The sequence below is a fragment of the Gadus morhua genome, chromosome 2, assembly GCF_902167405.1.
Source record: "Gadus morhua chromosome 2, gadMor3.0, whole genome shotgun sequence".
Classification (NCBI taxonomy): domain Eukaryota; kingdom Metazoa; phylum Chordata; class Actinopteri; order Gadiformes; family Gadidae; genus Gadus; species Gadus morhua.
In genome coordinates, this window is record NC_044049.1 from 1925818 (window position 1) to 1950722 (window position 24905).

The window sequence follows — 24905 nt, forward strand, 5'->3', positions numbered from 1 at the left end:
TGTCTCAACTGCAATCCCTGCTGGAAACGGCTCCTTCCCTCGGAGAGCAGGAGAGAGTGTGTGTGTGTGTGTGTGTAGGGGGGAGGGAGAGGGAGAGAGAGAGGGAGAGAGGGAGGCAAGAGTGACGGGACAGGAGTGGAGGAGCGGAGGGGGGGGGGGGAAACCTGGCGATTGTCAGCAGAAGAAGAGGAAAAGGGAGAAGGAGGAAGAGGAGGAGGAGGAGGAGGCGTGAGCAGGCGGGCGAAGAAGAGGATTGCACATGAAGAGCGCAGCAAGGCAGAGGTTTTTTGGGGGGGTTCTTTAAAAAAGAAAAGGAAAAAAAAGCCTTCCGCTTCCACCCCGTGGTGCCCCCCTCCCCCGGCCCCCTCCTACGGCGATCACAAGGGGTCCCGGGCTCCAGCCTGGACCCGGCGTTGAGGCATCCTCCCTGAATCTCAGCCAGCAGCCCTCCAGAAGCTCTGTAGTAACACTTCTCTATTCGCTCAGTCCTGACAGCCTCTCTCCCTCGCTCGCTCTCTCGCTCCCTCGCTCTCTCTCTCCGGCGTATCCTCGCTCTCCCTCCCTCTCACTCTCTCTCGCCCTCCCCCTCGCTCGCTCATATCCTAGCTCTCCCTCTGCCTGCCCGTGTACTGTGTGTTCGAACGACCTCTCTCTCTCTCTCTCTCTCTCTCTCTCTCTCTCTCTCTCCTCCTATCATTCAGCTGGTTGGCTGCTTGCGTTCCCTCACCCCCCCCCCCTATACCTGTTTCGCTTCTCTCTCTCTGACTCCTCCCCATCCCCCTCCCCCTCCCCCTCTCCCTCTCCCTCTCTCTCTCTCTCTCTCTCTCTCTCTCTCACCCCCTCTCTCTCTCCCTTTCTCCCTCTCTCTTACCCTCTCTCCCCCCCTACTCTCTCTCTCTCTCTCTCGGTCTTTGATGTCTTGGAAGAGTTGGAGTCTTGGCTTCTAAGCCGCAGAAGAAGAAATGTATGGAGACTTATTTAATCTTTCTGTGTCTCCCAGGGCTGACGCCAGCGAAGGAAAGAGAGGGTCTGCAGCCACGCCGCCGCAGAGACCGCGCATGAGGTGTACAGTACAAACATAGAAATGCACACACACACAGACACACACAAACACACGCTTTCACACCAACCGTGTGTGGAGCCAAGCCGGATTCAACCATAACAAAGGCAGCGAAGGATATAACACGTCGATGCGTTGCAACGCGCAGAGCATCCATTCGCCTCCTCCTTCCACACAACTAAATCTTACACACACACACACGCACACTCAAACACACCCTCTCTCACACACATGCACGCGCACACAAACACACCCTCTCTCTCTCACAGAAACGCACATGAATCCTATTTGACACACACACAAACACACTACATCTCACACAAACATGCATGCATGCTATATTTTAGACACACACACACCCAATACAACTCACACACTCCATCTCTCACATGCATGCTCTCTTTCTGTCACACACAAACACTCTCAGACACAATCACACACACTACATCTCACACATGCATGCTCTCTTTCAGACACACCCACCAACACTCCTCAGACACAAACAGACACACACACCAAAGCTCAGGCATGTATGCAGACACATACAGATATGAATTAAGAATGAATTGAATGTGAGGATGAGGGAAGCTACCGTCGCAATCCTCGTTAGCATACTGAGAGAATGGAGGGTGTGGAGGAGTGAGCCTGTGTGGGGGTGTGTGTGTGTGTGTGTGTGTGTGTGTGTGTGTGTGTGTGTGTGTGTGTGTGTGTGTGTGTGTGTGTGTGTGCTGAAAGAGAGCATGCATGCCTGTGTGTGTGTGTGTGTGTGTGTGTGTGTGTGTGTGTGTGTGTGTGTGTGTGTGTGTGTGTGTGTGTGTGCCAGCCAAAGCGAGTGCGTGAACGAGGGGAGAGAGAGGAGGGGGCGAGCGAGCTCACCATTAAGTGGAGGTGGGAGGCTCCAGTGCCATTGCTGAAATGAAGAGCAAGTAGAAATCCACTCCATGATGCCAATCAGTGTTGAGCGAGGCATGTCGGACCGGCTTTGATGAGCCGACACCCCTGTAATGGTTCCACAGATGAGCGCAGTAGGGGGGGGGGGGGGGGGGGGGGGGCGCGTTGTATAAATAGCCACAGTGACAGGGAAATGGAGGGGTTCTGCAGCCAGACCTTGCTTGCCCGGGCTGGGGGTCAAACCATACGGGCTCCTGTTTGCAGTCGGGTCCGACCAAACTGCTCTGCGATCGTCTATTATGGTCTGGTTAGACTGGGCTATGGCTCTGACACCGACCTGGAGTCAAGTGTGTCAAGTCGGTTCAAATTCAAGTCACTTCACATGATGGCCGGGAGAACCTGGTAATGATGAGATAAGAATTGAGGTTCCTTCTCAATTTACATCCTTTTGTAGTGCAAGGGAAAATGCAAACGGTTGGATATTCTGTTTCGACTAACAGACATAAAGCGGGAAGGATCATCTCCGTGGGGGGCTGGGGGGGGGAAGCGGCAGGAAGGCCTGGAGGACAAAGAATCGAAACTTAATGGAGAGGAATGGCTGCAATAACACCAACGGCAATATCTCCGCTCGCACAGCTGACGTGTTCCAGCCCGTCCATGCACTCACACTCTGGTGTGTGTCACGGCCGTACTTTACAATAATGATTCGACACGTCGAATCATTTACAGTCCCGCTCCGCGTTCACCTGGGAAATAATGTGCATCAGCGGCACATTTATCTAACACTCTCACCTCTTTTCACCCTGTGTGTGTGTGTGTGTGTGTGTGTGTGTGTGTGTGTGTGTGTGTGTGTGTGTGTGTGTGTGTGTGTGTGTGTGTGTGTGTGTTTATTTTTGAACAGCCTATCAAACTCTGCCCCTTCGGCCTCTGACTCAGGCCTGTGCTTTCGCTCCCAAGGTTACAGAGAACAGGTGGCTGTTTAGTTTCCTACGGGGCATTCACAGATGACTGAGCATCTCTCTCCCTCTCTCGGTCTGTGCCCACCTGAAGGTAACATTTGTTGCCTCAACGCTGTAGGGTCACACCACTCTTCTTAGTGCTGGGTTAGAGCGCGGAACGAGCTCCCTGCCGATGTCTGGACTTCAGACTCGCTCACCAGCTTCCGCAAGAGACTCAAGACTAATTGAGTCACACACACACACACACACACACACACACACACACACACACACACACACACACACACACACACACACACACACACACACACACACACACACACACACACACACACACACACACACCTAAACCCCTCTTACTCACTTAATGTATGTTGTACATCCTGGCATCTTCTTATCCTAGCTAACTTTGTTGTATACAGGGAATGGGTTAACCTAGCGATGGTTTGGTGCTGGCCACTTGGTTCAAAGAACATCCGCACTGTGACGACAGCGATATATTGTTGTTACTCCTCCTTCTGACAAATGTACTCATTTTAAGGCGCTTTGGATAAAAGTGTCTGCTGAACGCCCACAATGTAAATGTAGAGCGTGCGGCCAGCCTCTGGGGGTGAAGACACGTCCCTCTGGATCCAGGGAACTACCGACGTAAAGAACAGAGGAACCCTGGGAGAGGCGACGGTGTACATGAATAATTTACCAAGTGGAAGACAGCGAGGCCGGAAATAGTTGGGAGAGCGCAGCACAACAGACAGAGACTTCCTTTACGTTGTCTCAGCGACGGTACAACTGGAGCAGACGCTTGCCTCTTCGTTGGCATCTTCTGAATATCGTTCACGTTTGAAATGATTCATCGTTTTCGTTTTAGGGGTTGGAAAAGAGATTCGCAATCAGAGATGGTGTCTGCTTCTCGTTTAAGATGTCTTTACGTACAAGTCTATGCTTGGCATCAGAAGCTGTTCAGTGGTAATAAAGTATTAGCCTATACTTAGCATCAGAATACACTGTTTAGTTGGGTTAATATGTTAGCATCAGAATACACTGTTTAGTTGGGTTAATATGTTAGCATCAGAATGCACTGTTTAGTTGGGATAAATGTTAGCTTCAGAATGCACTGTTTAGTTGGGTTCAAATGTTAGCATCAGAATGCACTGTTTAGTTGGGTTCAAATGTTAGCATCAGAATGCACTGTTTAGGGGTGCTAAACGTTTAGCCTGTACTTAGCATGAGAATGAACTGTTTAGTTGAGCTCAGGAGACGCCAGCAGCACAGTAAAGTAAAAGTGGGTCATGTCCCTGGCAAGAGGGGCAACTCAAGAGGTGGACAGTGGGGGGGGGGGGGGGGCCTCAGGAGAAGAGGAGGAGCAGAGGAGGAGCTGAAGGGCAGACGTGGTCAAAAACAAAACAAGGAGAAGTCAAGAAGGTCTGGAGTCCTTACTCGCATTTTATGCGTTTGCGTCCGTTGCGACCGATGACTTATAGGTTTTAGGAGGTTAATAATACAGTCCACTTAAGTAAGTTATTAAATTTCGATTGGTGCACAACGGCCAGAATGTGGCTCAGGAGGCAGAGCAGGTAGGCTGCTAACTGGAAGGTTGCTAGTTTGATCCCCTAGCTAGAGTGTCGAGGTGTCCCTGAGCAAGACACCTCAACCCAACTGCTCCTGACGAGCTGGCTGACACCACCATCGATGTGTGAATGTATCCATGAATGGGTAAATGTTACGCAATATTGTAAATCGCTTTGAGTGGCCACTGGTTAGGAAAGCGCTGAATAAATGCAGTCCATTTATCTTCGTCCTATTTTTGTAATATGTGTTATATCGTACTTCATCGTTATTCGCGTCGTTTGTCCCTGCCTGTGATGCCGGGCTTCCCCCCATCTGCTCCAGTGTGATGTTCTTAAGATACTCTGAAGGACTTTAACTGCCCACGGTTAACATGTATTAAAGGCTTCAGTATTAATTGTGAAAGCCAGTGAGACATTTGGCAGTATGCTATGATACACGGGCGGCCCAACGTCGACCGTTGATCGTGACGTCCACTAGATTAGAGAGCTAGAGACTGGGCTGAGGATCACACTGGTCACTTTAGCTGAACCAGTGGTGGATTCTGGAACACTAATGGCAGTTTGCTTGGTGGTTGATTTCTTGCCATGGAAATATTGGCCAATTTAAACATGCAATGATTCTGCGCCAGAACGAAAGACGCCAGAGACGGAGTAGTATCTCCAGAGATCAAGCTCTGCGACCAAGTGAAATACTAAACAAAACTAAAGTCAGATGGGCCCGGGGGTTTGTGGTACATCTCCCAACGACAATTGAGAACGATATCGGAGCATTTCAGGCCGTATTATTCCTAGTGAGGCTGCACTGGTTCAAAGTGGCTGGGAGGGAGGAGTTAGCTAAATGGACCATATGTAACCGTATACGTTCTACAGTCTACAGGACAATCTACAGTTTTACAGCAAAGTCAATAATCTTCATTTCACTTTGATGGCAGCGAGTCAATACCTCGGATTGTCAGACGGCCGAGCCAAATTAGCCGGGGACGATAAATGAGACCTCTTGAGATGGTAAAGCAGTTCCTACAAAAGACGATCAAAAGGATCATTAATAATGACATGAGGACAATGTAAAAAAATGAAATATTTATCTTTAATGACTCAGGCTATATTTGTACATGACAGTAGACTATCCGGAATGCCAGTTCAAATTGGCATGAGTATCACTTTCGACAACGTGGGAAAAAACAAACAATATACGCAAAATGTGGTCTGTTAATAGGTCAAACTTGATTTAAAGTTAAATAAGTAAATATACAGTTCAGCATCTTGTTCAATTAAATAAAATATAACATAAACACAAAGAGCACCATTTCAAGAATGAGGATATTTAAATTAATAATTGGCCTTTCCATATAAACAGTACAGTACAGGCCCATGGTCGCCACGGGAACGAATGGATGAACGCAGGATGCTAAGTGAAGCGCCACACAAAATGGCATGCGTCGCGGAATGCTCTTGGTGTATTCTTCTACACCATGTTACAGTGAATAACTATGAAAACCCCTGGAATATTCTATTGCAATGTTTCTGCTCAGAGTTCTTGTGGGGCCAAACGAAGTTATAATTCGTCATCATTATTGTATTTGTTCGCGTGTAGGTGGGGGTGCGGTGATATAACAAGGTCTATAAATTCAATGATAATGGAAATGATGCTTGCCAGGCCCTTCATGCGCGTCATTCCCCAACAGAGCTGTCCTGGAATTCTGTATTCCCACTCGTGGGAATAGTTTGAAAGAACGCCGTATTATGCGCCAGCCCTTCCCTTTATGCATGGCCGGCCCCGGTTCAACGCGAGATGCACTCGCTGCACGTGAGATACACGGAGGTGCACGCATGTACCAGACACACGTGTGCACACGGTGAGCTAAAGGACGCACACTGTAACAGCACGGTACTTTACTAGAGCCGGTCGAAGTGGAGGCTTTGGGAGCTAGAACGTTCCGAGCTTGCGGAGCAGGGGTTATAGGTGGGAGAGTGAATGAAAGTTAAATGGGGGATGTTATGCCACCACTGGTGTGAGTGTGATTAGTTGTTACAAGCCGTTTGAAGATCTGCTTTTCCTTCCGTGCCCTAGTGACATCACTATGGGGATGGTCCACCTAGATGTACGATGATGATGATACAAGCAACATTGGCTACAGTCCACTGGCTAGGCTGGTAGACTCTGTCTATCTAGCATACATCTTGGGGGACACTCCCACTTGTGATGTCACTAAAACACAGGAAAAGGCACATTTTCAAAACGCCTTGTAACGGCTGATCACACTCACACCTGGTGGCATGATATCACCCCTTTATGCCGTGTTGCAAAGACACACAGATCTACCAGAAAGTCTGCGCCGACCCAAAGGGCCAGCTGCCGATCACACAGTGACCTCGAGGTCACAGGTCGATATCCGTACGGGCTCACGATAATCCATCCCGGTTGGCTAAAATGACAACATTGTGGTTCCGCCCACGACACACGGGTCAGGTCCCAGCCCTGCACAGTCAGAGCAGCTCCTTCTCATGAGACTCAGAAAGAGGCCGAGCGATGACCGCATGGTGGCTGTTTCATACAAAATTAGGGTAAAATGTTCTTAATACAAATGTATAGAATTAAATTAAAAAAAACGCAATATATCACATTGTTATTCAAGAGTCGAGTACAAAGCTGCCATTACACATGATTACAAGAAAAGGGAAATTGGTGCCTCGGTTTATACTGCCATACATTGTACAGGAGGTAAAACACTGGGAAAGATTTCATTCAGTTCAGAGTCAACTCTACCAACATGGTGAATGCATTTCTCTTATTTGTATTTTCATTTTGGTACTACTGGATTATTAATCCAAGGCGTTTAAATAGGGGGGATTTCATATCTTCAATTGTAAGTGATTATGCATTGATCTACACTTCTTACAACTAACATGATGATGATGATACGTTACTTATATTGCTTTCAGGTAGCCATTGGTAGGTTTAAAGGTTATGTTGAAGTTTGAAAGAGGCCCAGGTATCACAGCTGAACCATGACCGACCCAATTAGCGTACAGGTTACGTTTTCCATAGAAAACCTTGGAAAACCGGTAGGTGTAACAACTAAACCAACGTCAAAACGATGTAAAAGATGTCTGTACAACATCCCCCAGAATCAGTAACGTTCTGTAACAATCCCATAAAAAAACAAGAAATCATTCAGTAACAACTGCAACCAAGATATAATTTGCACCGCAGAGACGTTTAGATCTCCCGTTGTGCGGCTGAATGTCCAGGTCGGAGCGGCTGAGCTCCGCTGGGCGGACCGGTCCTAGTCCGAGTACTGCAGGTCCAGGTCCACAGTGCCATCTGTGACCACGAGCCTCACTCTCTTTGGCTTGTTGGAGCCCACGGAGTGAGACGATGTAGAGGGTCCGCAGTGGGAGGAGTGGGACTGGGACGAGTGGGACTGGGACGAGTGGGACTGGGACGAGTGGGAGGTGGACGGGCGGTCTCCAGGATGGCACTGTGGATGTGGGTCCTTCTTGTAAGCGTCCTCATGGCTTTTGAAACCTGAAAAGCCCCCACCCGGGGGGAAGGGGGCGGCGTTGGAGAGCTGTGGTCCGCAGGGCTCCAGGACCAGCCGGCCCTGTGCTCCGGAGGGCTCCATGAGGCAGTGGTAGGTGTAGTTCGTAGGACCCAGGCCGGAGCACGTCAGACTCTCGGCCCCGTCCCGGAGGCCCAGCGTGAGGGAGTGGTCCCCGCTGAAGTTCAGAACGTAAGGAGGCCCGTGACACGACTGAGGGAAAGGGGCGGAGCAGGACGACGACTGAGTCTTATTGGCCGATGCTAGTGTACCAGGCAGTGCGCCGTGGGGTACTTGGTACGTGTTGTGCTGAAACAGAGACGGGGGGACCGGGGGGGCGAGGTTGAAGTCAAAGGCGTCGTGCTGAGCGTATGACTGCTGGTGCTTGTCAGGAGCCAGAGTTTGTGTTTTGTCACCCATTAGGTGTTTGCCGTGTGTTGGCCCGTAACTCTCAGGCACTTTGCTGGGAAAGAAGAAAGGTCTCTGTAGTGACGCAAAGTTAGTGTGTACAAAATTGTTTTCAACACTCGGCGGTTTGTCAGACAATGTTCTGCTCTTGGTGAATGACTGGGTGAAAACAGGGTTGCCTTGGTTGCTGTGAGTGTGTGTCGTCACAGGGTGATTAGAGTTGTAATGAGGTGCCATACCTTTGTCGGATGTAAACCCTTGACTTACAAAGTTTCCTTTGCCGTAGTCTAGGCCAGCCCCAGCTTTGTCACTATGCTGGCTCTTCTCTCGGTCACTGAACCTTTTGAACTTTGCAGATGGGCTCCCGGCCTCCTGGACATTGTCTTTGAAAGGTGCGCTACACAGATTGGGAGTCTGCTTGCCTCCTTGATACTTCAGAACCCTGTGAATGACAGAAGAGTTTTTGTCCGGGAGGTTGAACAGATTGTCTGCAGGGGTTGGATTTTTTACATTAAAGAGTTGAGAGGAGAAGAATTTGTTTGTCGTTTGCTGGGGTTGGACAGGTTTAGCAGAGCAACTTTGGGGCCCTGCGTTATGCTGATTCCCGGGGAAGGTTTTGGGTTTGTTGGGAATGTTCACACGATGAAACGGACCCATGCTCCGGATATGAGACTGCGACTTTGGCTGCCCGGTGCTTGCGATGGTCTTGAAGTTGGCACCCGGACTGGAGGGATGGGCTGGGTTCATCTGAGACTGCGATGCAGTGCCAAAACCTTCACCAAACAGCGGAGGTTTGCCTCCCAGTGTCATGGGGTGGACTTTGGGCTCCTCTTTAGACATGGACCTGGCCCCTGGGTTTTTATTCAAAAATCTATCCATGGCTGCTGCCTCAGTGCTGCTCAGAGACGGGAAACTGAAGTTTGTGGTGAGCGGCATTTTGTCTCTGAGGTTGTCCTTCACCGTATAATCCAAAGGAACACAGTCCCCTTTGGAAGAACCGAGGTTTGGCAAAAACGGGAGTTCTTCACTGCCGAAATTGTTGCCTGGACTAGGTGGGCCGAGATAGGGCGTCTCTGGGTTCCAAGCATCCGAGGGGCTATGGGACAAGGGGCTGCTGAAGGGGTCCGTGGGGGGGTCGAGAGGACAGAGGTCGGACGGTGAGGTGGGCAGACATTCCTGCGTCTGATAATAACCTTCGAAATTGAGACACTGGAAGTCCAAGAGGTCGTCACAGCAGTTGAGGAAGCCGGGGTCGGTGTTGAACATGCTGTCCTGGGACGAGAAGGGCGGCGAGTGGGACAAGGGCTGGATCCCCGAGGACGACGCACTGGGAAAGGCTGCTTTCTCCAAGGCCTGAGATTCGCACAGGCTTTCGGAGGGCCGGGACAGACTGTTGTCGATCTGCTGGAGGGAATGACTAAGACAAGAGGTGGTGGGCGGTTCCGTGGCAGCGCTCTGGCGCGTTCGCTCCACTCGGTGCCGCGGCCTCCTGCCTACACTGCTCATCATCTCCACCGACCTCTCCGTCGTCCTATCAGGAGAAGACGCCATCCCCCGGGTGGCAGCGCTGTCGTTGAACGGCGAGTACAGAGACAGCGGCGAGAGGGACAGGGAGAAGTGTGGGCATTCCTCTTTGAGCTCGACGCTTCTGCTGCTGCTGCTCATTTTACCTTCCATTTTGCTTACTTTGCCCAGCCCTTTACCTAGACCGCTCTGCATACAATCCATCCTGTATTGTCTTTCCAGCTTGGGCTTGGTCTCCGTTACCGTCCCATCGTGGCTGTCCACTTCCCAGATATCATCGTCCCTTCGTCGTAGTTTGATCCTCGGCAACAGGTTAGCTTCCAGTTTCGGTTTGAGCTCACCTTCGAAGCAGCAGCTGCTCTTCGGAAAGGGTTCTTCCATTTTTGTTTTATGGCTGATGGCGAGTGGGGTCTTGAGGGCCTTACTCGTAATTTGACTCTCGTCTAATGGCCCTCGATCCTTACAGATCTGAGCGTCGAGGTCGTCATTGCTTTCCACCGCAGGCTTTTTAGGATCCGAGTCTTGGCTCAGATCAGAACTCAAGCTTGTAGATAAAACATTGGCTTGACTTTTGACCAACCTCTGAGCCCTCTTCTTCAGATGATGCAAGTTATCCTTTGACCTGATGCTGGCTTTGACGTGGTCCTGGGCCGCCTCCATCTCCATGTTTAAGACCGACACTGAATCCATTATCGCCTTGAAGGGGTCACATGTTGGAGACGTCTCCCTTTTCATTTGCTCTAAGCACCACTTCTTCTGTTTCAATTTCTCCATTTCCCAAACCCGCCCCCGCTTTCTTTTAAAGCGGATTTTGAACTGCTCCGTCGTTTCCTTGTCCATGTCGGTTGATACGGATGAAATGACTGCATCCTCAGCTCCAGCGTTAGTATCGTGGCTCAGTTCGAGTTTCGGTCTATTTAACACCACGATCTTCTCATCTTGGTTGTCCTCGGTGGGCTTCTCCCAGTGGTCCACCCCGTCTACCTCCCTCTTCTCGGCCTCGACCATCTTACTCATGTTCCTCAACAGGCGGGTTTGCCGAAACTCTAGCGCTTTATAGCGAATTCCTTTAACAAAGAAATTCTGTTTGGCCGCCCATCCTGTCGTCAATTTCTGAGCTTCCCCTTTCCTTTGTCTCACCTTACTCTCTCTGGTCACCGTTCCGCCCCCGACAGAGCAATCAGGCGAGTCCAGCGCCTTCTGTTCAGGAGCGTCGAGCTCGGTCACCTCTTTAGAGACCTGTTCCGGGGGGGGGGAACTCGGGGCCGGCTCCGAGTCCAAGTCCACAGAATTCCGAAACATACGTTTCTTCAGAGGAATGTTAGACTGGGTCTGTGAACTGCTGTCTGGGAGGACAGTGGACGTGGCTTTCGGCGGAGTCGGGGGCTCCGGTTGGGGGGTTGGTGGGTCGGAACTGTTTGTTAACTCGCTTTTTTTTGTTCTCGACAACCCCGGTACACTATCCTGATTTACCGCTAGCTCGTTTTTCGCAGTGTCCTCTTTACTGGGGGGCTTCTCTGCTTTCTCTTTGTTTTCTGGGGTATTCACCGGTAGTTTAGGCCTGGTTCTTAGAGTTCTTAACTGCCTCTTTTCCACCGGAGGAGAATCCTTGTCCCCCAGTAAGGGGCATGGCTCGCCATCAAGTATCTTGATTACATCGCCGTTCCCTTCTTTATGAATTAAGGTAGGAATCTCATTTATCACCTCAACTGCCTCTGATTTCTTCTCTCGCTCACTGCTCACGTTTTTTAAGATATCAGTAAGCAGAACTTTTGCCTGTTTAATGGCAATATCCCGTTTCTCTGGACTAGGCAACACCTTAATAACATCCTCAACCACTTTACTACTCTTTAACCCTTCGCTCTGATCCCTGGCCTCGGGTTTGTCAGGTTTGTCACTAGAACTGTTTGCATTTGGGTTTGCTATGCGTTGGCTAATCTTCGGCCATATGCTTGCCTCAGGGCAAGACTCAGTTCCCTCAACCTCTTTTTGAATTGATTCACTGTTGGCGGGTGCAACAGTTATTTTCGAAGAAACAACGGTTCTCACAAGCTCTTCAGAGCCTTTTTCCATCACGTCCTTCTCTACCTGACCCTCCTCTTTCCCTGAGGCTTTCTGTACCTCGATGACTTTATCCACGGTCTTTTCCTCCCCGCACGGCGGGCTGCTGACAGGCTCCGCCACCCGCCTGCATCTGAGATTAACATTATCACTGGGCTTGAAAAACATCTCCTTCACCACTCTCTTACTGTCGGCGGCGGCGGCGAACTCTGAACCCACCGCCGCCGCCTGCTTGGAATCTCGTTTCTGCACTGACGATACACTATCGGCCTTCCCCACCGCCGCCGCCGCCGCCGCCGCCGTCTGACTGGCTGGTCTAATGCGGAGGATCCGGTCTGACGGCGGCGTTCGGACTTTCACCTTCTCCGGTGAACCTTTGCCCTCGTTCTCTTCACTCTCACTCTTTATACGTTGCGGTAGCTTCACCCGCGTTAGGTGGACAGTAACATACCTCTTCAAGGTTGGGCCACGGCCGACTACGTTATTCACTAATTTGTCTGCGAGGCTCTGAAGCACTCCCATGACCTGCACTGAAGGCTGGCTGGTCTGCATTGTCTTGTTAGCGGCCGACGACACAGACCTGGTGGCCTTTTGTTCAGTGTGCGGTGAGACCGGCACCGAAGGCCTGTGTTCCTTCACTGCAGTGCAGGCATCGCTGAGGGTCAGAGAACCAGTGCTGGCACCCTTGCTGTTGGTGGTGGACATGCTTTGGTTCTGCGTGCCGTTGTCCATTATATTATGTTTGGGGACGTTAGCTTTGTTTTTCTTGTCCACGTCTTTGGGAGGACAAACCGTCCCCTGGTCCTTTGCGGTCCCCGACCCCGTCGGGACCCCGCACACGTTCTGAATCTTCCCTCTGGTTCTAGTGGTCATCTTCGGGTGAACCACTGGTGTGTCCACCACTGTTAAAGGACTCACACTCACTCCTGTAACCGGTGACCCGTTATTTCGGGAGGAGACAGAGGAGTCCAGAGTAAATGGCTTCAGGTTGACCTCCCCGAGTGTTCTGACACTCACATTGCGCTGAGCCTTTCCATTCCCGGGCTCTGTGTTGTTAACTGGGACTAGTTTAGCGTTGTTGACCTTTGTTCTGACTTCTTCCAAACTCAGCAGCAGGGCCCTCTCTTTGCTCTTGGGGTCCTTACAGTGCAACAGAAAATCCACCGTGTGGCGCTGTACTCTCACACTGAGCTCTTTGAGTTGAATCTGCAACGGGAGTGAAAGTGACCGGTCCTGTGTGGCAGAGGAGGGAGATGAAGGCTTCTTCTCCGATCTTCTGTGCTTTGCTTTCCTCCACTTCTTCGTCTGAGTCAGTTTTTTGCTGATCAAGGCATTCCTCCTCATCTGTTGGGTGAAGGAATTCCTGGAGGGGATAGCTAAGAGAAAGAGAAAGAGAGGGAAGAAACGGATCAGGTAAAGCAAAGTCTGAATTACAATTTCAATGGCATTGTTCCAAATTAATGATGTGTAATAATAAGCATACACAAAATAACTTGATTAATTCAGGGCAACTAAAGCAACAATTTTAGACTCAAGGTATTGAAACCTGCTTAAAATAAGCCATTGCAAACACGTTGTTTGGCCCAAAGTGATACACAGCCACCGACTCCTGCGCGGTCTGGGCCTGTTTGAACACTGGGCTTACATCCAGAGCCCTCTGAATCCTTTTGAGGCCCTGCCTGATATAGTCGTCCCTCAAACAGAGCCGGGGGGGGTCCAAGAAACACTAGCCAAACGAGACACACTCAAACTTGAACACATCTTGCGATAGATGTAGACATTTTTCGATATAATGAATACATAATATAGGCTATTCGTCCTGTTTGGGTTCATTTTGGCAGCAACGGTTGAAATGAAAAAAACTCTAAATGCATTCTGGCATACTTCTTATGGTTCTTCCTCACAGAGCCTGCATCTGCATCTGCTCCATCGATAGCGCCACCTGAAGGGCAGGAACGTCACTACCCCCTATTGGCCTTTTGGGACACCGTTCAAGGTGACCGAGCGTGTTAAACAGATCAGAGCGGAGGTGAAGGGATAGAGAACATCAGATTTGCAGCAGGTTAGATGAACGGTTTAGACGTTCAATGTAGTGTACGTAATCGATGTTGTCCCAAAATACATTTTGTGTGCGACAACTTCCATTAGATGTGATGGAAAGTAATTTCTTACTACCATCTGATAACCGAACACCGTAAAAGACACAGAACCATGAGGAGTATACTCTAACAGATGCCGACTCACTCGGAGACGATCAAAAACCGTTTGGGGGGGGTTAAGCTCAAAACAAAAGCACACTGAACGAGGATGTCAGAGGTCAAGGGTCAGCTAAATTTTCCACATCCTCTTCACACAACACAAAACAGGGACATTTTTTCCGAGTTCACTGCCAACACATCCCTTCGGTGTGCTTGGACATGAATGAACTTCCATCTCATCATTTTCCCACAGAGCGGCCAGCTCTCCTCCCCCTGTCTCTCTGCCTTCCGCTGCATGTCGCTCCTCCCCATTCACAGGCAGGTCAGGTCTCTCCCTGTGCCCCAGTTACCAAGCAGGCCTGTTCACAGCTTAGATCTGCCCCCTCTTTATGGCTTTTACTACGCTGCTAAAAATGTAAATTTATATAGATATATATATTTACGGTGGACAACAAAATGACCAGGTCTCAAAGGGTATACCCTGAAGATCTTTACACTACTTTGTTTAATATAGGTCTCTGCGATAAAATCCATGATATAGCTTCACTATTTCTTAACTAAGATGTGCCCTAGCATGAGACAGGAAGACCATGAATGATGACTAAATTGTATGGAATAATGCACATGATAGGCTCAGGGCCATTTCCCTGAGATCATATTACAGACGTGCATCTATCCTCCTCCTTTTCAGCTGAGAATGCAGTTTAAATCAGATTCCTTCTGCAGTCATGTGTTGAATTGTTAGGAAGTCATATCGAAGATTGTAATCTTGGTGTATAACGCTGCATTGAGAACTCTGGCGTCTCTGCCTTGAAAAGGGTTGCAGTAAACACGCCTGGGGGTGGAGTTTAATAACGCAGGGTGCACGCTTGTCGTTAACAGGCTCTTCCCCCAACCAATCAGGAACGAGAAGCCAAGATTAATCAGAAAATTGCAGGGAGTGGTCCAATATCTAATATAATATATTCCGACAGAGCCTTTCGCCTCACTCATAGCTGACGGGTGTTTTCCGGTTTGTTATTTCCAACAAATTACACTGAAATGAAAGTGCTTACGCGTTAACGACTGCACCTGTCTGTCTCGCTAGTGCGGTTCTCATTTCCGATGGCTTGATTAATAAAAGCTGCCGCGCCTTCCTAATCATCAATACGCTTTTATTCTCATCGAAACACCCTGCCTAAACACCTTTCCCTGAGCCTAACAGGCCTCATTAGCTCTCCCCTCATCAGCCCGTCGCCGGCGCTAACCTTGTTGTGACACAGAGCAACAACAGTGTCGCGGTTACCTGAGTGGGCGCCGCCGAGGGAGGGCGGTCTCGAGGGGCAGCCTCTCTTCTGCACCTGCCGGCGCTCTCTGAGCAGGTAAGCCTGGCTCCCGCTGTCCTTTGTCTCCTCGCAGTCGGGCAGCTTCCCTCGCAGTTTGAAGTGGCCCTCTCCTTTCCTGCGGGGGGACCACAGAAGACCTTGTGAGGACACGGGGCTACGTTCAGGCGATACGTCCGTTGTGTGCGGGGCGTGGGCGAGGGTGTTGAGCGAGGGGTGTTGAGCGAGGGGTGTTGAGCGAGTGGCTCGACGACGCACCTCTCGCAAGTGCAGCATTCACACATCTCGTTGCCCTCGCCGAAGAAGCTGGCACCGTAGAAGCACGTGATCTCGTCCTCGGGCACGATTGGCCGGATCACCTCCACACACGCCCCGTTCTTCTCACCTGGGACGAACTGGGGCGGGGCCACAGGGGAGGGGAGGAGCCACAGGGGAGGGGGCGGGGCAGGGGGACAGAGCATGAAACAAAGGGACAGGTGTATTTGCCGTTGTGATAAATGGCAAGTAATGTATTCAATGAAAGTTACTGTAATTATAAAAAAATGGGGGGGACACACCCGATGTGGCAAGTCATAGATACGTGATTAGGGAGGCAGCAGTGGAACATTCATTGATATTATAGGATGTTATGATTGATTTATATATTTTCAACTAGTGGAGAAAAAGTGTGATTTCAGCCCAACCTTTCAACAAAACGTATGTTGCACAACTCAGCCTTACCTTGCAGTTTGGTCTGCAGTCTACATCCAGAGACACACATCAAAAAGAGAGAGAAAAGAGAATCATCAGAAAATATATAGATCAAAAGTAAAAAAATATATATATATTTGTAATTATTGAAATTTTAGAAGACTACAATCACCAAAATAAAAGTAATCAAAAGACGTTTTGTCTTAAAGGGGTGTAACCATTAATCCTTCTGAACTGCAATTCAATAAAACTGAATGATAATAAATATGTGTTTCATTCCCATTTCCCCAACACAACGTTAGTCATTCCTCATTTCCTCCGGATGCATTTTGGGGATTCAACGTGAAAAACAACAACCCTGACGAGGAAAGGACCCCCCTCCCAGAGGGGCCGTTGCCTAAAGGCCCCCCCGAAGCGGGGTCCCGGGGGGGCGTCTGGCTCACCGTGGTTAATAAAGGCGGCGGGCCCCAGCCACAGCTGTGCGCAGCGTTTGCGCGTGGAGTACATGACGCTGAAGTCGTTGACGCCGGCCCGGAGGACAGCGCTGTTGGCAGGGCTAAGCTCGGCGATGCATCCCAGGAGGACCTCCACACGCTCCCCCACGAACCTGCAGAGCAAAGCCCAGGGTCAGGGGGGGGGGGGGGGGGGGCGGGGGGGGCGCGGAGCACTGGGTGAACAGGGGCCCAGAGGTGCAGGGCACTGGAGGTTGTGTTTCTGCTTTAGGTTATACATCAATATGTTGATTGTAGTGGCCACAGGTGTGACTCTCTCCCTCTCTCTCTCCCCCCGTGTGTGTGTGTGTGTGTGTGTGTGTGTGTGTGTGTGTGTGTGTGTGTGTGTGTGTGTGTGTGTGTGTGTGTGTGTGTGTGTGTGTGTGTGTGTGTGTGTGTGTGTGTGACTTTGTGTGACACACACAAACACACACTCTTTGGGTACCTTGAAAAGCGCTATATAAATGCAATCAATTTTATATTATACAACTTCTTGATTTTCGTTTATTGGATATAGCGGAGAAAGATAAACTGTAAACCAGTTCCTAAATACAAAAAATAACGTTATCATATGCGAATATCTGGCATTTGCAACAAAACTTGATAACCCTAACCCTAGGATAATCAGGGGTCGACATTAATGCTGATTCATTCATTTAAAAATAAAAGCATTATACTTCAGTATAAGATAAGGTACTTAAGGATCCCTGGGGGGCATTAACACACGAAAACACCCACCTAACACATTTCTACGAATTATAACAAAGAATAATCACGACATTTACATAAAATTATGATATTACTATGGTGATTCTGTCACTTGCCGAAGCATGTGAAAGCCAACAGATTTAACCTGTCAGTTTTGATACATGGATTGGCCTGCCTCATTCTGTGTTGAATCAACTGTACAGCAACATCTGCTATGAACAGTTTGTCAGGTGAAGCTCTAAAAAAAAGAACGCGCCTCACTTTCATGGCACCTCTTGACCCTTTTTCACTCTTGGATGGCCTGAGGGTGCAATTATTCAAACCTTATAACTGAATAGTGCTCAGACTTGTTCAGAGTTCACCTAGCCTCCCCCTTAACCTCACACACTCCTCTTATGCACTTATTCTATGTTGTACGTTCTGGCACTTAAAAATAGTACTTAGCATCGTGTAGCATCTTATCCAAGCTGTCTTTGCTGTGTACGGGGGGGTATGGGTCAACCTACTAATTGTTAGTGCTTGGCACTTGGTTCTATAAACATCCTTACTTTACCGGCCGCGATATATCGTTGTTTCACCTTCTTCAAACAGATGTACTTAGTGTCACTGGCTTTGGATAAAAGCGTCTTCTAAACGCACTAAATGTAAATGACTATAGCCTGTGCACATGTCCGTACTCCTCATCTCTGGTCTGACCAGTGAACCAGTACCGGCCCCAGGTCCTTACCAGTGTCGCGTGGAGGTGATCCGCGCCCCGTTGGTCTCGGAGGAGTACCGGTCGCACGACTCGATGCGGACGCCGCTGTCTGACAGGAAGGCACTGAGGTAGCGGTACACCTGCGGAAAGCAAGAGGTCACGCTTTAGACGTTTATGGACTGATCTCAGTAGGTACACTGCTCTTTTAGAGGGATTTAGTCATCGATGGTGCAGGTTTGACAGGCAGAACGTAAGTGAATAACATGGACATCAAGAGTATGTTATCGACTGCTAGGGAGGAAAGGCAGAGAGACGAAGACAGGATTGGCAATTTGATACCAGTTAAACAGTATGAAGGGATGCATCACTTTATTACTACACCACTTTATTACTACAATGAAACCATCCTACAAATTGGCCCTCAAATTAAAGGGCGAAGTGAAACCCATTAACATTTCTCATCCACAATCAGAAATACTTTCATGATCGCTGGGGCCTAAAAAAAAATTCTTGTTTGGTTCCGGTTTCCGACCGACCCTGTCAATTAATGTGCGACCCAAATTATTTTATTTTAAAAAATGCTTCTTTTTTTTTTTATGCAAACTATAATTACGTTTTTGTACAGCACCTCTTCATTCTGTACAAGGATGAGCGAATTTTCTCGTTTTTAAATGAAAACAACCTGCCTATCATTCGCTGCCGCTGGAAAAAATAAAATAAAAAAATAAAATAAATTCCCTACCTACCCATGACCTCAACTGACAACCAACAGGAACCAAACTTTTTTTTTTTTAGGCCTGGGGAGTATTGGGTTCACTGGCCCTTTAAAGTTAAATTTTGTTTTCAACGTGCTCATGTATGCTCTCAAGCAGAGTAATCGATGCTATATTGCGTCACTGTTTCAAAAACAAGGGCGCAATGCAGAGGAAAAAAACAAACAGTGAGGATCATGCGCTATTGCACGTCTCTTTAAGAGACATTGAGGCACCCGGTGAGAAGCATTTCATCGCCATGTCGAAGAGATGCCAACGCCGAGAGGAAGTGCGAAGTGCCACAGTGTGCTTGCGTGTTGTGCCGTCTGGATAGTGTTCCATGGAGAGGGCTGTGTCCGAGATAGGTAGGTAACACTTGTAGTATGGCACGAATGTGTTTGGTGCATTTCGTACACAACATCGCTCATGCTCATCGACACGTACCAGTTAAAAATAAAAAATAAAGAATTAAATAATAATGTTGACAAAGTGTGGGCCGTAACCATGGGGATATCACCATGTCCTGAAACTCTCAGCATGAAGGTATTTTTTTTTATCCCCCTGTGTTGTTGAGTGATCTGAAACAGCGAGTTCGCTTAGCGTCTGATAATTATCATTCATTACTGGACCCTATGAACTTAGAACATTAGTTTACCGTCATCCAAAAACCAGTACAGACAATTATTTTCACCGTAGATTCTCTTCATCTACCACGTTTCCATCTTTGCTATATTTTAAAAGGGCACATACAGCCCTAGTATCCACGCATTCATAAAAGGTTATCCAAGTAGTATGGTTGGAGCTCTTTTTTAATTTTCTCTTAAAAATAGTACTTAGCATTGTGTAGCATCCTATCCTAGCTATCTTTAGCGATTAGTATTGTGCAACATCTTATCCTACCTATCTTTGCTGTATACAGGGAATGGGTTAACATAGTGATTGTTCTATCAACATCCTCACTGTACCGACAGCCAGGGCCTGACGTGCGCCTCACAAAAATTGTAACCTTCCGTCGAGGCGACAAGGGCTGTGATTGGTCCGCTTACTAAAACCAAACGCAGATCCATAAAGGTTTGCGACTGCCTCGAAGCATCTGCGTGGTCATTGCGTTGCGTGAACGTGAGACCATAATCAGCCTACGGCTTCTAGATTAGGGGAAAAAAAATCATAATCACGACTATTTTGGTCAATTATGAAATCACGATTGTTCAATTATTTTTGAGTTTGAAAACATGATGCATCCAAAAAAACACTTTGTAACTGAGAAATTTGAAATTTCGCCTTGAAAGAAATACACAAAACAGATATGTATCCCATCCAGCTGTTCTAAAACTTTCTATAATACATTTAATGAAAAAAAATATATATATATATATATATATTGACAACTCGACGATATAAGTTTTGTGATCGTTTGACGCTAGAATCAAAATCGTGATCAGAATACGATGAATCGCCCAGCCCGTAACCAGCCCTTGATTCAGCAGCGCTCCAGGCCTCACGTGTTGTTTCAGGAGCTCCTGGCGGTGGCCGCCCAGCTCGCAGAGGTAGGCCCCCGCCTCCTCTCCCTCCGTCAGGGCCTCGAAGGTGGCCTGGAAGTCGTGCAGCCGCTGGAAGCGGAGCAGCGTCTCCCTCAGGTTCCCCCAGCGGCGGACCTCCGGCACCGGGCTGCGGGGGGCGGAACAGAGGGGTGGCAGGACCAACGGTTAGGGAACAGACGGCGTGGGGATTAGCATCCAGCTTTCGGTACCTTAAAGAAGTGATGGGTTACTTAATGCTGGAATACATAATCTCACACACACACACACACACACACACACACACACACACACACACACACACACACACACACACACACACACACACACACACACACACACACACACACACACACACACACACACACGCGCGCCTCACAAAAATGTTAACCTTCCGTCGAGGCGTGTTTTTGTGCATCACCGACCCAACACCTATATTAATTAATTATGTATCTATCCATAATTAATCAATATGGGTGTTGCGTTGGTGATGCACAAAAACGCAGCGGATTCGTTGTGTCGTCCTGTGCAGCGAATCAAATCAGACGCATTGAACAAAGACCGAACCTTCAAAACGTATCCAAACGTATAACGTACGTACGATGTCGGTGCCGTGCGCCACTGTGCAGAAATACGTTTCTGTACGATAACAAAGGGAGACAACGTCCTGGTTTTAACGGCCCCCTCATTGTTGAGGAGGAGCACCAGACTGTGGCCGCATGCATCCATGCGTTGACTAACAGTCGTTGAATTACTTGTCAAAAAGTGATGCATGGTTTTCCGGAGCTGCCCTGCCCACTCACCATGAAATAAACACGGCCTTGTGTTAGTCACTCATCCCTCCTACAGGTAAAGAAACAAACTCCATTATACAGACTATTTATGACCCCCCCGTCTCAAACCTTAATGTTTGTGGGAATGCAGACCGAGGAGAGAGAGAGTTCCATACTGAAGGAACGCGGGGGTCAGGGGGGGGTCAGGGGGGGGTCATCTCCTCCTCCGCTAGAAGTGGAGCACAACCTTGACCCATTTATCTCCAACCCAGCATCCCTCGTTCTCGATAATCGTCACTCTGGTGTATTCTTAGATGGTAAGTCAAAAGGGCTGGGAAGGCATTGTGTGTACTGTGAACGTTGTCGCAGAGTCAGACATGTCTATCAGTCAGGGATAGGATTGATAGGTTGCATTGATTATGGTGATAGCATTTACCAGAACACCTCTGAAGCCCATCATCATCCTTAAACTGTTGTTGATATTATTTATTTATTATATAGGAGAAATCTACCAATATTATTTGTCGATTTCTCCTGAGGTGTCCTTAATGTACGCGTCATTGTTTCAGGTACGATTCACTTAACCTGCGCCACTTCACTCTGGGAGACATCTTCATTGGTTGCTCTGTGTTTTCAAATGCATTTACTTGAACTCCTTTGTACTTTAAACAGCTTTTTGTGCCAAGACTGTCATATTCACTTTGCCACACTCGACCACCTATTGTCATTGTACCTAGAATCTTTAAAGAAAATGGTACACTAGCTTTCCAGCAGACTGGCATCATTTGCCTAATTCAGTCCGATCCATTACTAATTTACATGTTCACTTTAAATCTACTTGTTGTGGTTTGTATAAACATCGTCACTTTTTGTTTATAAGTACAATCCAATTTTAAAATTAAGAATAGGAGACACTCGACACTTATAATAATGCCTGACCTTAAAGTTCATGCAAGATTCATCACTTGGATCTCACACACACACACACACACACACACACACACACACACACACGCACACGCACGCCAGGGCTCAGTGTTTCCGCAATAAGATAGGTTTGGCATGTCAATGTCAGGTGTCGTCGACAGGCCATATAAATGATAAGGGACGGTCTAAACAACATAAAGCCATCATCATCATCATTACCCAACAGCATCAAAAAGCCATAATCGGGCCCAGCTTTTCAAAGACAGAATGTCCTAGAAGTTAGGCATTTTGAACGCTTATAAACACAGATAACACTTCAGGTCAAGCATTTCAGTGCTGGACCCAGGATCATAGAGCAAGTCAATATTGAAGTGGAAATTGAATGACTTCCAACATGGCAATAAAACGCAGGACAACTTAGAAATACAATGTAGTTCAGGTGAATCAATTGAACCGGATGAGGTTTATTGAGGCGCAAGCACACTGTTAAGGAATCTCTGTGTTGATAAAGCGCAATAAACCAGGACGTTGCCTCCCTTTGTAATCATTCTGAAACTTATTGCTGCATAACAACAACATCCCGCCATCGTTCAATGTGTCCGATTCGCTGGACAGGAGGACACAATCAATCTGTTTTGTGTTTTCTGCATCCCCAACGCAATACCTCAAATTATCAGCATAAAGTTTAAATAACACGTGATATAAAAACCAAAGCAGGCCTTACCTGATGTTCATCTTGTGGGTGCTGAACCCCAACAGGGGGTCCAGCACCAGACTAGTGGCCAGGTCATCTGTCTCACACAGCTCCTTCACACTCATTCTAGTGCACCCGTCCATCTCCTCCCACCATCCGCATGCTGCGGGAGAGAGGGGAGGGGGTCAGACACACAGGGCATTTCAACCATAACGTAAAGAGCCCTGATCTACAGAGAGAGGGCGAGCCCGCCCAGCAAGGACGGCACCGGGGAAACACAGATCTGCTCCCGCTGCTGTCTTAACACACGCGCAAACAGAAACAGACACACACACACACACACACACACACACACACACACACACACAAACGCAAACAGAAACAGGCACACACACAGACGCAAACAAAAAACAGACACAGAAACCGTCGCGCACACACACACAAACAGAAACAGGCATACATACACGCAAACACACTGAAATAGAAACACACACACACACACACACACACACACACACACACACACACACACACACACACACACACACACACACACACACACACACACACACACACACACACACACGAGTGTCATAATGAGCTACAAGCTGACGACGGTTAGCCCAGTCCCGCAAAATATGCCAGTGATCTCTATACTCCCGCTGTTTGAGGACGTTGTGCTGAGGCTGCACAACAGACCTTTCAAATGCATGACCCCCTTAGCATCGGACTGAGGGACGGTCGACCTTGCATTCAAATAATGTCAGCAGAACACAACAGCTCCTCGGGGTTACGAGGTAAACAACATGCATATTCAAGCAGGATGGACGCAGCTCGACTCCCAGGGAAGCGGCTAACGCTAGCCATCAGAGGAAAACTAGGCTAGGTGAACCTAGCTTCACAGCTTTGTGTTACAGTTTAAATATGAAACACTATGGCAACACACACATCAGATGTAGTGGTTTGACAAGGCTCACCTGGGAGTGTGTTGTAGCCCGCAAAACTAACGTCGGACAGGGCTGTTGATTGCAAGGGTTTAGAGCGGATGACGTTAGCTAGCACAACACGTAGCTTAGCGCCCCGTCGTTGTGTAAGCTAACCCAGTCCTGGCGGATCCCGTAGTCTGTCGCCCGCGAAATGATTTCACCGAAAGGTGATTCGCACACGATCGTTTTAAAAACGTCCGGTCAGAGTTCACGGTTGAAGTGAACGCTTGTTGTGTAGCTGGGTGGCTAGCTCGATTGCTTTGCTAAAAATAGGTTCAGTGCCAAAAGTTGATGAGTAGAGTCCACCGCGTAACCGAACTACAGCTGACGACGCCCATGTGTGATGCTATTGGCCCAGGGGAAGGTCATTCTAAAGGAATACAGCGCCGTACACGGCTTTAGGAGATGCGATTGGTGCAGGCTGGGGCTTGTGGGCGGGGCCGGCCTGTGTTTGTGAGGTGCCCTAGGTGAGATCTTAAAAATTGGCTCGACTTTGCTGAAATAATTGCGTTCAATCCCTACCTTTTGAAATCTGCCCTGATCCAGTCAATAACACGTAGGAGACCCAAACCATCACTAAGAACCGAAAACACATTCCCTCCATCTCAGGGATGGGCAACTTTTATGATAAAGAGGGCCACATTTTTCATCATAACCATCGCAGGGCCACATGACTGCAAACTTCAACTAAACGTGAGCTGAGAGAAGCTACACAATTTTGAATTTGGTAGATATGATTTCCTGTATTCTGGTGCATTTTGGGGATGGCCACTACCTAAAAAATCATCCAGAATCATAACCTATGTACGGTATGTTAATTGAACCAACATACATTCATTTCATGTTTTCCATGCTCAAACAGCCACATGAATGATCAGTATTTTTATAAGTGCAAAGGGCTCACATACATCATCATTCAATGAAGTCAAAAAACTGAAAAACAGTGGTCCAACATTAAGTGCAACAACTCAATGAACTCAAACCCAACAAGCAGTTGTAGTAGTTGTAGTGGCGACTTAAGTGGATATCTTTAATGACTGATATTGCTTCTAAGCAAACTAGACGCATGGGTTTGCCTTCGAATTCAATGAATTATTCTCATCTTTCTTGACCGAG

General features: G+C 48.2%; 1 protein-coding gene across 2 annotated transcripts; it reads right to left on the reverse strand.

Moving 5' to 3' along the window:
- Positions 1 to 5543: 5543 nt before the first annotated feature.
- kmt5c (lysine methyltransferase 5C) lies at positions 5544 to 24145 on the reverse strand. 2 transcript variants are annotated; one of them, XM_030348240.1, is made up of 9 exons: positions 23781 to 24145; positions 22834 to 22966; positions 20374 to 20539; positions 18150 to 18259; positions 16667 to 16830; positions 16254 to 16273; positions 15792 to 15928; positions 15497 to 15651; positions 5544 to 13389 (listed from the first exon to the last, which is right to left on the reverse strand). In XM_030348240.1, the coding sequence occupies exons 2-9, from the start codon at positions 22944 to 22946 to the stop codon at positions 7766 to 7768; spliced, it is 6489 nt and encodes a 2162-aa protein (XP_030204100.1). In that variant the 5' UTR covers positions 22947 to 22966; positions 23781 to 24145; the 3' UTR covers positions 5544 to 7765. The 2 variants fall into 2 exon arrangements, with proteins under 2 accessions (XP_030204100.1, XP_030204101.1); XM_030348241.1 differs by lacking the exon at positions 23781 to 24145 and having other exon boundaries at positions 22834 to 23174.
- Between the last annotated feature and the right edge of the window lie 760 nt (positions 24146 to 24905).